We start from the raw sequence: 17,230 nt of genomic DNA, 5'->3' as shown, positions 1-17,230 counted from the left end.
TGCTTCGGCTCACACTCCATGGACTGCACCCACTGTCCGACAAGCCCCAGTGAGATGAACCCGGTACCTCAGTTAGAAATGCAGAAATCACCCGTCTTCTGTGTCACTCACGCTGGGAGCTGGAGACTGGAGCTGTTCCTATTCGGCCATTTTGGAACCAGACTGAGTTGTTCTTTATTTCTCTATTAGTTATACCCAGCTTACTTCCAAAAAGAACTTGAAGAAAATGAACTTAAGACTAGGACTTTTTCTCAAATATCTTACAGATTACAGGATGGTTCTTTTGAACTCTGAAAAGTAAGCTGGTTTTGCTGTCACCTTTATGATTGGGTCAGAAGTCATCAGTGCTTTAACAACAGAGTCTTGGGCGTGGTGTTTCCTCCCATCATGTTTTCTTTCTTTATATACTTAGAAAGTTCTTCCCAACCACCGGATCAGATAAACTTTGTATTTTTAAAATTGTATTTACAGTTTCATATGTTTACATTTGTTAAGTCATAGAAAAAGTGTTTTTTTTTTTTTTTTTTTTTTTTTTTTTGAGACGGAGTCTCGCTCTGTCACCCAGGCTGGAGTGCAGTGGTCGAATCTCGGCTCACTGCAAGCTCCGCCTCCCGGGTTTATGCCATTCTCCTGCCTCAGCCTCCCGAGTAGCTGGGACAACAGGCGCCCGGAAAAAGTGTTTTTGCATTTAAAGAGAAACTTGAAATGTCAAATTGATCATACACTAAATTCACACACATATATATTAGATACTGTAATTCTGTTACATACACACCCTAAGACAGTTTCAGATCTTTCTTCTATTCCGGATTCTTTAATAATATTAGGGAATTAGTGCCAGTATGTCAATTACTAAAATTTCATAAACACTGATTCTGCCAATCACCTATGTTATATAAATCTTAAAATGTTTCCAGTAATCATTCAGAATCATTTTGCCAAACACTAATTTAAACTATACAATATGTAGGGAGAGCTGCCATCTTTGAAGCATTGAGTCCTCTTACTCAACCCAAAGCACTCTTGTCCATTTATTAACATAATTTATTCCTTTGCCAAATTTTTCAGTGCCTAGGATATGACAAGCCTCAAACAGGAGACTAATACATTTTATTGCAGTCAGCTTATTCTTGCTGGTATGCAATGAGACTACAATCTAACTGGAAAAAATGCAGACATGAAACAGACACATACACAGGTAGAAACTGAAAAATCAACTGAAAACACACTTAGAAGTAAAAGAGAAGCAGCCTAGGTATAAGATTAATACTAAAGGGAACAATTCTTTTATATACCTGCAATAATCAGATAAATACAATAGCACAATAAAATTTTAAATGTCCTTTAATATCCAATTGAGTTTTCTTAACCTCTTCTGAACCACAGGCAAATTTACTAAAGACTTTGCAATATCAAACATTTTTTGCACTCCTTCATTAAATTATACCCAACAGTACACAATTTTGCTATCATTTTATTTCTGCATTTATATTTATTATTGAAACTGGCTGGACATTTCATTTTTGTTCTTTATGTCAGCAACTGTAATATCACAGGGTTATGCTGGGGTGTGTGCTTTCCTTTTATGTATTCCTGAATGGCTTTATATCCCTGTTTAAAAGTGTAATGTTTTATTGTTTTCTTTTTTAAAAAATTACTGAATAAATGCAGAGGATAATTCAGAAAACACATGACTGAAAAGGAAAAAAAACACACCCATAATCTTACCATCTAGGTGTAGTAATTATAAACATTTTATTGAAATCCTATACATTTTTAAAATGCTTTCATATGTGAGATTGCCCTTTACTATGTCATATGTATTTATATATGAGCACACTTTAAATGCAATTTATAATATTATTTTCATTAACATTGTATAGCTCTCATTACGTATTCAAGTCTTCACATATGCACCTCAGTGAGCAGATAAAATTGGCTTGGGTTTACTTAACAGAGGTGACTTTTTTAATCCAGTCTCCTCCTGAGACCACGGGCTGCAGTGTTCCAGTTCTGCTTTGACAACTCTCATCACACCCAGCTTTTCAAAGTATTCCAGAAGTTGCCTCATGGGCGCCTAGAGCTTTGTTCTCCAGTCCCTACCCACATTTAAAATTCCATCATCTCTGCTACTGTACCCCAACACTTAAGGCTTATACCTAATGCCAAGACTCCTAATACTGTCCCTAAAGGTTTTGGCTTTAGTTCCACCCTTACTGTCCTGGCTTGAAACTCATTTTATTTCTGTACTTGGGTATTTCTCCTTCTCACTTTTAAACTAGGTATTATTTATTTTTATTTAGTATTACATGAAGCTGCTCTCTGTCTATACTATTCTGTTTGGCAATAGTACTGTCATCAATCGTTTTTATTTGTATGATAGTAAACACCTTTGTCAGCTATTTATTTTTTATGTTTCATTTTATTTCAGGTTTTACTTAAAAAGCATATATTGGCTTTTGAGTTATAGTATTTGTCATACCTAATAAATTTCAAATTTTTCATTATATTTTATATTTCCTAATTCTGTTTCCGTGAATTTTTCTTATATTTTGCTGTATGGAGTATAGCACACATCTTTGGAACTGTTTGCCTGACTTATATACCTGTTTTTCTGGGAGTTTCCCCTTACCTCAACATGGCTATACCTACAACTTTATTATCCTTTGACAAATCTAACTGATCCACAAGTGACACACACTGAAACCCAGACAATGCTTTGTCTTCTTGGGACTTTTGTCTGAAACGTCAAAGCCAGAACTGGTTCAACTTAAAACTCAGTAATTGTTAGTAATGTTTCCTGCTAGGCAAAAAAAAAAAAGCTCCTTTGTAGCTAGAAAAAATGAAGCTAGTTACAAGCTGGGAAAAAAAAAAAAAAAGACGGAAAGTGCTAGCCCTGTTTGAATCCCTAATGTTCTTCAAGTCCAGCTGGGTCTATTTATTGCTTGGGACATTTCTGTCATTAACATAAAGACAGGTTTATGTTGTTGTAGATTAAAGGGGGGGGTACCCAGATCTGTAATATGCATCTTTGATTTCTCCAATATTGCTGTCTTGGTAGTTCTCCACCTTTCTAACTTTTCCTACTTTTTAGTTTACTGTTTACACACGGTGGTAGTTTCCAAAGTCCTTTTCTCCCTCTACTTTCTTTTTCTGGAGAAACCCCTCTATACTCATAGGCTTCATCCACTACTGTATCTTTGATGATGTCTGAGTTCATTAGTGTAGCGTTCTCTATTACACTTCAGACTTTATTTTCATTTGCTTAGTATTCATCTCCATCTAATTCACAGGCATCTCAAATTTGATACAGCCAAAATTATATCAATTCCTCTAAGTATGCTTTTTTCTGTCATCTGTCCTAATCATACCACTAATCATCTACACTAGAAATTTTAGACTGAAACATTTCTCCATCTTCCTCATTCCCCACAACAAAATATGCATAAATCCTTCCTTAATCAGTCTCCTGTCTCGTTGTTTCAGTTTAGACTTACTTCTGATGTAAACCTGAGTCCATCAAGCATATAGACCACTATGATGTGTGAAGAACTCTGCAAGGTGTGAAGACAGTCTTTGGCCTCAAGGAGCTATCATCTAGATTGTGGAACAAATGCTGCTATCTACATTCTTCTCATATCTGATTAAAAAAAGTATTTACATGAATAAAATACTACTCTGGATGTACTCATATCCTTGATTACAGTGGTTCTCAAAATGTGGGGCATAGGCACATTGAGGGCAGGGCTCATGAGGCCTTTCCCAGGGCCTGTGAGGTCAATACTATTTTCATTATACTATTAACAGTAAGACTTCGCTTTTTTCACTGTGTTGAAGTTTGCCAACAATGATGCAAAAGCAATGTTGGGTAAAATTCCTAATTTTAGCTCAAATCAAGGTAGTAACACTCAACTATTATTTTAGGAATGTATTCTTTACTGTCATAAATTCCCAGTAAGAAAAAACTAAGACACAATGTCCTTGATGAAGCAATAAAAATCATGTCAGGTTTGCCGGGCACAGTGGCTCACACCTGTAATCCCAGCACTTTGGGAGGCTGAGGCGGGCGGATCACAAGGTCAAGAAATCGAGACCATCCTGGCCAACATGGTGAAACCCTGTCTCCACTAAAAATACAAAAATTAGCCAGGCATGGTGGTATGTGTCTGTAATCCCAGCTACTCGGGAGGCTGAGGCAGGAGAACTGCTCGAACCTGGAAGGCGGAGGTTGTAGTGAGTCAAGATCACGCCACTGCACTCCAGCCTGGGCGAGAGAGCTAGACTGTCTCAAAAAAAAAAAAAAAATCATGTCAAGTATACAAACCTTTCACATGCTGTACTCTTACTGAACTTTTCTTCTTATAGAACCGTACTCATTCTCTAAAGCTTAGATTATCTACTATTTCGTTTTTCCTCTGAGAGGTCTTCCTCTCCTCTAACTTCCCCAACACACACTTATCCCTGTTCCCCCCAAATATCTTTTCTGAACTCTCTTGGTCTTTGTTCGTATCTCACAGCCTTTACTTTTTTCTGGGTGAGAAGGAGATGGTGATTTGTGTCTTTCCTTCCCATTTGGAAAGTATCACTGGATTAACACACACTATAAAAGGATAATGGATTTTAATGATTATTCTGGGACACTGCTTAAACAGTTCACACCATCATGCTCTAAAGGCATAAAAGCTTATTTACTGTCTTGAAGGTTACTTTTCATCTTATTTCTCCTCTCCATCTCCTCCCTGCTTCTCCCACTTCTCTTTTATTCCTTAAAACCACTGATGTTGCACTCCAGCAGAATTTAGCTCTATTAGTAACACGCTGTGCTAAAATTTTTCTGATTCTCTGTGAATAAATCTGCCTTCTTTATTTTTTTATTCTTTGTTAGTAATTTGTCATTTTTTGAACTTTTTAAGTTTCTTTTCATGGGTGTAAAGATCAGAACTAGGTACAATATTGTAGTTGAAGGATTAATATCTAAATTCTTAGATTTTGTGTTCCTGTTAGAACTTTGTAAACGGATATTTTGTTTTGTGCTTTTTGAATAAGAAACTTCCTGAAACTGATTTTTTTTGCTCTATTGTGGGCTTCAGTTACTTTTTTTTGCTTTTTAAATCTACGATGTTTGAATGTCATGCAACTTAATTTTCTTAAATTGCCAACCTGCTATACTCTGATGTATAGAACTTTATCAACTGCTTTAACCATTAATTAAAAATTTTCATTATCATCGAGACACGGTATCTTACAACAAAGAGGCTTCTAGGTTAGCGATTATAGAGTACTAAAATTCTTAAAAGACTTCACACTATTTAGTCACATTTATTTCCGCAAACACTTTTCAGTACCTATTATAGGTTAGGATTTAAACTGGTATTTGGATATCATTACCTACTTGGTATTTTACTGTACAATCAGTCCAGTTTACAGAAGAGGTTCATTCTAAGATTTTTAGGATACTTACAATACATACCCCAACTGAAACAGAAAAAGTTCCTCAACTAATTTACAAATGCCTGTTTAGCCTACGATGCCAAAAATATAACATTTCTTTTACCTAGAGAATCATCAACACATATAATTGTTGCACTATTAGTGATTAAACACAACTTTCAAAAAAAGGAAATGCCGTAGCATCCCAAATAAAGCAAAGACATTTCATTTAAACTTCACACATACACAAAGTATAATGTGGGTGTATTTTAAAAGATATAGATGAAGAAACATTGATGATTAACAAATTTAATATTAAAACCATCTTTTCATTATCTGAGTGGGTCCAATCTAATAACATGACCAGAAAATTTTCTCCAGCTGTTAGAGAAATGTAACAGCAGAACTCAGAGATTTGAAACATAAGGGACTTGGCTGGGCGCGGTGGCTCACGCCTGTAATCCCGGCACTCTGGGAGGCCGAGGCAGGTGGATCACGAGGTCAAGAGATTGAGACCATCTTGGCCAACATAGTGAAACCTCGTCCCTACTAAAAATACAAAAACTAGCTGGGCGTGGTGGCACGCGCCTGTAGTCCCAGCTACTCAGGAGGCTGAGGTAGGAGAATAGATTGAATCCAGGAGGCGGAGGTTGTAGCGAGCCCAGATTGCGCCACTGCCCTCTAGCCTGGCGACAGAACGAGACTCTGTCTCAAACAAAAAAAAAAAAAGATAAACATAAGAGACCTTACCTACTGTTACTGTAGGAGACAATAAGGAAAACATAAAGGAACAAGGACAGTTTCTAGGAGCAAAGACTGTCCCCAAGTAAGAGTCTACAAGGCAACAGAATCTCAGTACTGCAATGACAAGGAACTGAATTTAGCTAGGAATCTTAAATAAGCTTGGAAGCAGATCTTCCCCAGAGCCTCTAGTAAAGAACAGAGCCCCAAGCAACACCTTGATTTCAGCCTTGTAAAGCTCTAAACAGAAGACCCAGATGAGCCTACACAGATTTCCAACCGACAGAAAACTGAGATGACAAATATTCAAAGCTAAGTTCATGGCAATTTGTTAAGGCAACAAGAAAACTAATACAGATGGCAGGTTCCAGGAACAAATGTATTTCAAAGTAGCCAGAGCAAAGGACAGGAAAGGAAAAAAAGGAAGACAAGTTAGGGATGAAGTTGGTGAGGCAGATAGGGTCTAGGTTATGAAAAATTAAGATTTTCTTATGTAAGCTACGAAGAGATGCTAAAACTTTAATTTTGTGGGAGAGATGATGGATAATGACAAATGACAGAAATGTTGTTAACTGGGGATGAGGAGGAGAAAACAGGCAGGGAGATTAATGAGGAATGTATTATGAACATCTGGGCTACAGATGATGAAAGCCTGAACCAAAGCAATGGGAACACAAAAAGGCAGAAAAACCAGTATGCTTTTGGTATATTTCAGAAGCAAAAAAGGTCTTCATTCCGGACTAATAGTGGGGATTACAGAGCAGTCACTGATGACTCAAAGTGTTTTAGCATCAGTAATGTGGTAGATGATGATGTTCAACAATCAACATAAGGAATACAAGGAAGCATAATATTTTGTGGTGGCTAACAACTGGAAACAAAGGGGAAATATATTTTCCTCTAATTGCAAAATAATGGAGACAAAGTTAAGAATTTTAAAGCAGCAAGAAAACATAAATAACATCTATTTCGTTAGGCTCGATTACCTCTGCTGTTGCTTTCTGGATAGGCAAGTGTAGGCTTACTTGGGGAGCGTCGTAGATCACTATTAAGGAAAGGCTTATCCGAAGGATATACTACATATGGAGATGAAGAATGCCGAACCATGCTTCCATTAGACCTTGATGGCTCAGCTAAGATGTTCTAAAAAATAAAGACACAAATTACCTTTCAAAAGTGTGAACCACAAATAGCCGATTTAAACCACAAATATTTATGACTGAGAACTAGACTGTCCATACAGACAAGAGAAAAAAATCCACTGACTAGAAACGACAGAATTCAATCAATAAAGAAATACAACTTTTAAAGTGTTTCATATTAGTCTAAATATAGCCATAAGCCAGACACTACAAAAGAAAATAATGTTCATACAACTTGAATACAAATGCTGTGCAGAAATACTTACACGATACAATGAATGTAAATACTGTAGTTAAAAATATATACTGTGAAATATACATTCAGAAAAATAAATACATTATTTTTACAGGACCAGAAATTGCTACAAATGACTGAATTACTCTATTCCCCATCAATAAACTACTACTTGAATATTTAGAGTATTCAAAACTCCAGAAAGAAAATAAGGCACTGTCCCTGCCTCAAATAATATACATTTAATTAACAAAAAAGAAAATAATTAGAAAACATTAAGGCCCATCAAACACTCAAATATAAAACTTTATTTCCACAGTACACCATTCTGTCATGAATGAGATTCTGTTAAATTTAGGATTCCACATAATAATTTCAACCCAGAGGATGCTAACTGTGGAGTTTTATTTGTTGTAGGCAACTTCCTATTGACAGATGGTCCCAGACTGGTGGAAGTAACTAAGAAGCTGAGGGCTAAGGTGGAAAATATGACTGCCAGCTGTTCAAAATGTTCAGACATCCACTTTCCTTCCTCAAACCGCCACAGCAAACTATGTTTTTCAATTCTTACCTTTGAAAACTTAAATTTACCAGAATAATCCGTGTTCGTAAAAGTACAAGAGCACAATGAATATTTAAAACAGTAAACAATCTCCTGAAACAAAGGTTATCGAAATATCTGCACTGTATTTAAATCTTACTTAAAAATTAAAGATTTTACTTCCATGTTAAAAATCATGAAAATTTCCAGTTGATTTAAGAAAGCAAATATAAAAGATTTTCTATTTATATAAATATAAAACACACTATGGCTATGAAAATCAAAAGTGGGGACAAAGAGCTTAGGAGGGTAGGGCCAAGTCTTAAGAGTGGTACTCAAATAAGTGCTAAGTCTACTATAGTATGTTCATATATAACAAAGACTACTATTTGTCATTTTCCAAACTTAATGGCAAATTGGCATCTGGTTTTAGAGGTAACTGGAAAACAGGATGAGTTTTCAATTCTTTATAATACGGTCAAAGGTCTTGCAAAGCATCCTGAATTACTGCATAGCTTAAAAGTCACAGAGAACCTCAGGTTTTCATTGGTTATTTACAACCCACCAGAATCCTATCATTTAATATTCAAAAATATTAAGTGACTTGCCGACCACCCTCTGCCCAGTCAGGAGAATCCCATTAATTATATGATTAACTAATAAACTAGTTCCCAAAATGGAACTACCTCTGTTCTACATTTTATATGTTAGTGGGTTTGCCCTTTACTATTTTATATCACTCCTCATGACCTATACATTTTTATTATCTGTATGCCCTGTGGTATAATAAAAAATATATTTAGTCTTTTGTCCTTGGTTTCAGACAGAGATTCAAAAACTCCTAGAATTTCTTAAGTCATAGGGTGTCCTTGTTAGGCTGATGAGGGGACTCAAGGTAGGGCACCTAGATAGCTTCAGGTTTGAAGGTATCTTCTGGGAGCTGGTTACCAGTAAAACCAACCACTAGATTATAAAGAGTTACAAATTTCAGCCAGGCACACGGTGGCTCATGCCTGTAATCTCAGCACTTTAGGAGGCTGAGCTGGGTGGATCACTTGAGGTCAGGAGTTCAAGACTAACCTGGCCAACATGGTGAAACTCTGGCTCTATCTAAAATACAAAACAATGAGTCGAGTGTGGTGGCGTGCCCTGTAATCCCAATTACTCGGGAAGCCGAGGCAGGAGAATCGCTTGAACCCAGGAGGTGGATGTTGCAGTGAGCCAAGATTGGGCCACTGCACTACAGCCTGGGCAACAGAGTGAGACTCCATCTGTGTGTGTGTGTGCGTTGGGGGGAGGGAGGTGCAGTGGGTAAGAGTTACAAATTTCAGCCCTAGGCCCCGACCTCAGGGGAGGTAAGGGGCTGAGATTGAGCCCAGTGACCAGTGGATAAATTACTCAATTATGTACCTATGTAATGAAAGCTCAATGAAACCTCTTGAATAATGAGGTTTGGGGACCTTCTAGATTGTTGAACATACTGATATGCTGGGAAGGTGCTGTACCACAGAGAATATAGAAGCCCTTTCACACCTTGCCCTATGTCTCCCTCCATTTGGCTGTTCCTGAGTTGTGTCCTTTATATAACTGAAATTGCTTAAGTACAGTCTTTCCTGAATACTGTGAGCCGTTCTTGGAAAGTTGCAGGAATCCCTTAATTTGTAGTCAGCTGAGCAGAAATGCAGATGCTCTGCGAACTCTGACTTGACTTGGGGGCGGGCAGTCTTGTGAAATGGAGCCCCTTAATGTATGGGGGTCTGAGCTACATCTAGGCAGTGACAGAATTAAAATAATTTTAAGACACCCAGTTAGTGTAGCATTTTTGCTGGAGAAATTAAGTTCTAATAAAGGAGTTTTATTCTGTTCAATAAATCTGTTGAATATTAACTACACATTTCCTCCACAAACAGGAAACTGCACATCACTTATAAAAGATTAGCCTTTTCAACAAAGTTACTATAACCCTTTAAGAGATCATCAAAAGCTTTTGAGCTTCTTTATATTTAACAAATAGCACAAATATCATAGGAAGGCTGTGTAGAAAGGAGCCCAAGTCTAACTCCCAATCCACTAATCTTTCCATGACCCTAAGCACTCAGGAAAAATTATTTCAAACAAAACATGATTGTAGGAGAAACTTTCAGGATTAAAGGCAAAATGTTTAATGTGATCACTATCTTTTCCTGCAGCCTTTAGTTGTTAGGGCAAATATCTCATTTAGGAACACACAATTCAACAAATATTTACTGAACATCTTTTTATGACACTGTGTGAAGTATGAAGCATAATTTAAAAATGCATATTACTTGCTTTATAAGTGGAACAGGCAACACAGCTGCAAGACATTAGCTAGATAAAACTCAAATACAAAAGAGTAGGTGGGAACTGCTAAACTGGATGTGATAGAGACTAAGTGCAAATTAAATTCAGATGCATTCAATAGAACATTGCTTCAGATCAGTATGGTAAAGGAAGGTCTTTATTAGTGCTGAAATCGATACTGGGTCTTGTAGATTGACATGTATTCTAACAGGCAAGCTAGAAATGGGTATGAAAGGCAATTATTTCTAGGTTAATGAATACATTAGTTTAGCTGAAAAAAGTTTGTGTATACATGTTGAGGAAATAAAATTGGAGAAGTCAAGGTCCAATGGTGGAGAAACATGAGGTAGAGCTCTGAGCAGCGCAATCAATGCAATAGCTTCAAAGTAAAAATCAATACAATCATCAACAAATGTAAAAAAGCATTCAATAAAATTCAACATCCAGCTATTATTTTTTTAAAAACTTATTTCCTTATGATAATACAAAGTTTTACAAGAAAACATGGCAAACATACTTAATGATGGAAAACTTGAAATATTCCTTTTAAAATCAGTAATAAGACAAAGATATCTACATCAATTCTAGTCAAGATTGTATTTCATTTCCTAGTCTGCACACTAAGATTAAAAAAAAAAAGAATAACAGCTGTTAAGATTGAAAAGGAAGAATCCCAGTTTTGGATTATGACAATCTAAATAGAAAAAAACAAAAAATCTTCAATTATGAGAATTAAGTCTGGAAGGTTGCTGGGTAAAATAGATATGCAAGAGTCAGTCATTTTATATATTAGAAAATGGAACTTATGAAAATATATATCACGCAACTAAAAACTAGAAATAAATTGAATATACAAGACATGAAATTATACAAGTACTGAAAAATGTAAAAGTTCTAAATAAATGGAGTAACATAACATTCAGACAGAAGGGTCAATATCCTAAACATATCAGTTATACCCAAACTAAGCTAGAAATTCAACAAAATCTCAATCAAAATTCCAATAGCAGGTTCTAGAATTTCTACTGAAGAAAAGCAAAGGACCAACAATAGCTAATGTTTCTCTTGAGTAACAAGGAGGTAAATGCCTCCCCCCACCACAGCGGGTATCTAAATAGGAGAGACAAATAAAACAAAGGGATAAAGAGCCAGGTAACACACCCATACGCATATGGAAATGAACATATTGCAAACCATTGAAGAAAGGATGAATTTTCAACAAGTAGTGTGGGGACAATTGTGTATTTTAAGTAAAACCATTAAATTGGATCCCTATCTCACAGCATACAAATTAATTTCAAGTAAATTAAGGACATAAAAGTCTCCAACTTTAAAATATGTAGGAAAAAAATACAGAAGAATACAACCAAGGCCTTGGACAAAGGAAGAATTTCCTAAACAGAAATCACTAATTATAAAAAGACTAACAAATTTTACACTAAAAGTAACAACTATTAATCAAAAGGTATCAAAGACAAGCCAACATGTCCTTGGAACAGTCTTAACAAACTGATAATTAACATCCACAATATGTGAAAGAATGCCTATAAATCAGTAATAACAGGCAACCCAATTGAAAAACAGGCAAAAGACACGAACAGGTATTTCACAGAAGAAAACACACACACAAGAAAGTAAAGGTACAAAAAAAACAGGGTGCATATTCACCAATGATAAGAGGCGCACAAATCAGAAAAAGAATAGGACATCATTTCACACACACAGCAAAAATTTACAAGTGGGACAATACCATCCATTTAAGAGGACACAGAATAAAGAGGGCTGCTGGTATAATCACTTGGTAAAACAATTTAGTATGACCGAGTAAAGCTGAAGACGCATGTGCTCTGTGAACCAGATAATTCATTCAGTTATATTAGCTGAACGATTTTCTCTCCTTTCTTGAAAATGATATGAGTTGAGTCACAGTACATATTCCATGACCCACTACTGAGTTGTAATCCAGAGCCCAGCCTGAGGTCTGAAAAAAAAAAAAACAATCACTGCTCTAGAGTTGCCCCTTGGAAACATTTTCTCTCAGGACCCTTTTACACTCTAAAAAATTTAGTGAAAAGAATAGCACTATTTTACATTTCTGCAGATCTCTTTAATGTTTGCCTTAAAAAAAGAATGCTGGATTCTCTTATCTAGTTCCACATTCACTCTGTTGGATATGTTATTTTGTTTGACATATTAAAGAAGATCTAGTCTACCACAAACGTGGTCATTACAGAAGGATCTTGTAGACTCGGAGAGGGTCTTGGAGATCTCCAAGGGTTGTGAGACCATACTTCGAGAACTGCACTCTAGAGAAACATTTGCCATGTACAGCATATAAGAATGAATACAACAGTGTTGTTTATAATATCTGGCAAACAAATGAACAACACAACTTATTAAATCCAAAGCCCATTAAGATACTGTCATTTACTAGCTAGATTTTTGACTCAATCTCTCTGTGACTCATTTTGCTCATCTGAAAAAGGAAATATTAATGCCAGTCTCAGAAGGTTAATTGTGAGGATTAAATGAGTTAACATACGAAAAGTGCTTAAAGTGCCTTTAAGGACTATGCTTGCCAGATAGTCCTATATAAATACCTTACATTATAATCTTAAAATATGAGGTACTGGGTGGGCGTGGGAAGGAGAAGGAAGACACAAAGAGGTACATGAATACATGAAGGTATTCATTTTATTATTCTCAAAAAGTAAATCTTATATTTAATATTATAAAATGTATGATAGACATAAAACATTTTTAAGGGAAATTAATACGGAGCTACTGTGCAGCTTGGTCGAAGGAACTATCTAAAAAGTCAGAGAGACAAATTAAGAGATTAGTTCATTAATCACCAAGGTTACTGTGAAAACATTACAAGGCTGACATGAAAGACACTCTTGTGTGTTTCAACGCAATACTGTCCATACTTCTATATGGAATTAATTTCATTATGCCCAATCATAGTTGCTTTCCTGCCTTTTCCACCAGTCGAGTTTATCAATTCAAGAGCACTCACTCAATAAATGTTACCTAGACCTAACTGAAACTTATCGCCCTATCCATGTTGTTCACATTTGAGATTTACAGGGTTGAGGCTTCCTAAAGACGGTTATTCATTAATCTACTTGTTAAAAATCCTGGCCTGTAAAGCATCTCAATGTACTTATAAGTAGCTCCATATGAGTTTATCAATGTTGAAAACAGCTGAATGTAACAGTTGTTAATCTTCACAATGGGGAAATCTGAATACGAGTTGTGTTTTCAGTTCATGGTACGGTTTTAACAAGTTTTTTTTTTTTTTTTTTTTTTAATGTTGCCTACTGTTAAGATCAGCTGTTTGTTAAGCTAAGTGCTTTTCCAGTGCTTTTGGAAATGGCAGCCTTATTTCTGATGGGACATCTAAGCAGGACCTTTTCTTACGCAGCAAGAAACCAACTAAATTTAGTCATTTTTGTTTTGAGAAACAGTAGCTTCCAAATTAGACATTTTGATGTAGCAGATTGAGTTATGCTTGTTATACTTTGATTTGTGGAGGATCCTAGACACTCTTAGTGTACCCTTGATATTTAGAATCCAATTAAAGCTGAGCTTAGCACAAAAAAATGTATATGCTTTTCTAATGAACGGCCTTTGAGGTTTCTGTCAAGGCTACCATATTAAGTACTAAGAGCTGACTATATCCCAGTGCCAATGCTCAGCTAGGTGTCCTTGGCATAACGCAGCTCAATTAAACGTTTATTTAATATTTTATTTTATAGAAACAGAGTCGCTCTGTCGCCCAGGCTGAAGAGCAGTGGCACTATCATAGCTCACTTCAGCCTCGAACTCATTGGGCTCAAGTGATCTTCCTGCCTCAGCCTCCCTAGTAGCTGGTATTACAGGCATGAGCCACTCACCGACTCAACTCAACATTTGTATGAGTATTCCTTTTCCTTGTTCAGTCTTCAAGTGCTTAACTTTTGAGAGCAGTGAAAAGTCCTCTTCTCCCAAGTTTAATCACTTCTCCTATAAAATCTCATCCATATGCTGACACTTCTAATAGTTTCTTTTACTTTTTTGTTTCACTGACCTAATCCTGAATAACCTTAAATTGCTGCTTTCATTACTTCTCCTTAACTTCCCCAAACCTCTCTGCAAACTTCTAATTCCCATTCTGCTGAATGCGTAGGTTGTTGAAAACCGCGGCGTTGGAAAGCTTTGATAGAAATGTTGGAGCTCTTATTTCTCCGTTTCTCCAGCTCTTATTTCTCCAATGTTAATACTTTTGGTCCCATTATTACAAATTCTAACAAGTCTGCGAAAGCTGAAACTGACTTCGCCAAGGTGACCAAGCTTTCCTTTTTTTTTTTTTTTTTTTTGAGACAGAGTCTCGCTCTGTCGCCCGGGCTGGAGTGTAGTGGCGCGATCTCGGCTCACTGCAAGCTCCGCCTCCCGGGTTCACGCCATTCTCCTGCCTCAGCCTCCCGAGTAGCTGGGACTACAGGCGCCCGCCACCACGCCCGGCTAGTTTTTTGTATTTTTTAGTAGAGATGGGGTTTCACCGTGTTAGCCAGGATGGTCTCGATCTCCTGACCTCGTGATCCGCCTGTCTCGGCCTCCCAAAGTGCTGAGATTACAGGCGTGAGCCACCGCGCCCGGCCCAAGATGACCAGACTTTCTTAGCGTTCTCCACTCCTTCCCCGCTTAGATTCTAGAAAATAACTTTACCCTGATACTCTTCTAGTTTCTTCCCTCACCATCCTTTTTCCACGTTTTTACCTACGTTTCCAATTCACGTCATCCAACTCTACCTCCGTATTACTTCTTCTCATTCCGAATTAAAGTTTCCTGAAAGCACCACCGTCCTAGCACATACTCCAAAATTCCTGCATTGCCTTTTTCTCCCTCCTCTACTCTTGGGACAAGCAATTACAATTCCTTCGACACGCAACTAGCTCCATCTTCCCTTCTAGGAAACCTTCTCTGGCCTACCGAAGCACTGTTAATCACGCCCCTCTAGATTATTCTACTAAGGTAGCACTTGCTAAACTGTATTGCGTAGTAATCACTAATTACGTGTAGTTTCTCTTCACTGCTTTGCTCCTTCAAAGCAGGGTTTCTATTCTATTCATTTGAACCCTAACAGTATGCCAGGCATCGAACATTTGCTAATGTGGAGAAATAAGAGCTCCAAAATTTACTTCCTATCAAAGCTTTCCAACGCCGCGGTTTTCAACAACGTAAGCATTCGACACTCCAATTTGACAAATACCAGTGAATATCAGTTAATAAACTGGCTGGTGACCTTTGATGAGGCAAAAACAATATTTAAAATCAATTCCCCCTATCGCCTCTCCAAAATGGCATTTCCACAGTGAAGTTCCAGTAATTCTAGGTGGCGGGAAGCGCGCGCTCCGGCTACGAGGATCACACAACGAAGTTCATGTGGACGGCAGTGGGAGACACTGCAGGGATAGTTAACAGCATAAGCAACGACTAGTAAGCGCTCGAGAGACGGCGGACTACTACTCTGCAGCTGTCTCTTAAAATCACCGGCGCGCCTACCTGCTCTGGCGAGTTTCCTAGAGGGGCCGCTGAACTCACGTGACCCAACGAGCTACGTTTTCGCAGGCCAGGGAGTGGGCAGTTATCCCAGTTGGGCCTTGAGAATGTTAGGCAACCGGGGTTGCTACGCCGAAAGGTGAATGAAGGATGGGGAACAGAGACGGCCAGTCTCCGTTCCAGTTTCACTGGAAGCCAGAGGGTGCAGTCTCGACAGAGGAACAGTGAATGGAAGCTTGGGGAGCGCGGGGCAATCTAGGCACTCCCGCCGTCCTCCGGAATTGACTCAGAAGCTGGACTGACAGAGCCCTGAAAGTGAGGAAACTCAAAGAGGCGCTTGGGACCGATGTGGGGACCACTCGCGCCAACTGCTGCTTACCGACAACTGGGAACCAGAAGCCGCAGAGACAGACGCCGCCGCCATCTTTCAGCCTGCCCAGGGGGGTCTCCGCACCTTGGGGGCGGTCTGGGTTCTCGTGCTCTTCTCCAAGACTCGGGAGCCGCCCACCAGGGGCGACCCTGGGCTGAACCCCTGATGGAAAAGGGCAACGGTGCTGGTGCTCGGCTTGGAAACCCCTGCCACACACCCCCTCAGAGCCGCCTACGCTCACACCGTACACAGAAAAGGCAACACGTCCTAACGGACGTCTTCCCTAGCCAATCAAAACAGCAGACGTCTTTTAGTAGCAGGAGAGAATCCGCCTCTTCCCTGGTGACGTCACAAGGTAGCGCGTAACTGGGCCTGCTGGGGGCCGACAACGCCGCGGGCTACTGGCCGGCTCTGCGGGGATTCTACGGTGGGGCGGGTCTCCTCCAGTAAGAAGCGTGGGCGAGTAGTGTTGTCGCCAGTGGCAACCGAACGGAGTAATGGAGATAAAACAAAAGCGAAGGCGAAGTTAAAGCACTCCACGAGTTCCCTCGGATTAAACGCAGGAGAGAGCGTGAGTTTGCCTCGGGGACGCCTCTCCAGGTGAAGTACTTACCTTTTGGCCAATAACAAATAGGATTAGGAGGGACTTAACGACTTAGTCCAATAGAAAGCAAGGATAAAAAAGTTGCGGCAGAGAACGAGCCTTTCGCCAACATTTGCCCAATTGGATTGGGGCGCTCTCACCCAAACCTGGGACTGGCTGTTAGAAATAGCCGCGACCGCAGACCTTTGGGCGGGGCAGGTTCAAAGCGGATTTCGCGCGCTGAGAGCTCCGGGCTCTCATTGGCCGGCGACATCCTCCCTTTGTGGGCGCTCCAGGCGTCGCGGAAGTTGGAAGTTGGGAG

At 38.7% G+C, this 17,230-nt stretch overlaps 1 protein-coding gene across 7 annotated transcripts in view; it reads right to left on the bottom strand.

Moving 5' to 3' along the window:
* CEP57 (centrosomal protein 57) overlaps positions 1-17,211 on the bottom strand; it is a 44,486-nt gene extending 27,275 nt beyond the window's left edge. For 3 of the 7 annotated variants that reach the window (XM_015435326.3, XM_005579410.4, XM_005579414.4), the window contains exons 1-2: positions 16,335-16,601; positions 7,158-7,314 (exon numbers count right to left, since the gene is read on the bottom strand). In XM_015435326.3, the coding sequence (XP_015290812.1) occupies positions 7,158-7,314; positions 16,335-16,379 (202 nt within the window). In that variant the 5' untranslated portion in view covers positions 16,380-16,601. Of the gene's footprint in view, positions 1-7,157; positions 7,315-16,334; positions 16,602-16,938 lie in introns of those variants that run through there. The other 4 variants (XM_065528910.1, XM_065528909.1, XM_074015105.1 and 1 more) reach the window with 2 other exon arrangements.
* Between the last annotated feature and the right edge of the window lie 19 nt (positions 17,212-17,230).

The sequence above is a fragment of the Macaca fascicularis genome, chromosome 14, assembly GCF_037993035.2.
Source record: "Macaca fascicularis isolate 582-1 chromosome 14, T2T-MFA8v1.1".
Taxonomy (NCBI): domain Eukaryota; kingdom Metazoa; phylum Chordata; class Mammalia; order Primates; family Cercopithecidae; genus Macaca; species Macaca fascicularis.
The sequence above is the reverse complement of the archived record's forward strand: the minus strand, read 5'-3'. Positions and strand labels throughout refer to the sequence as shown.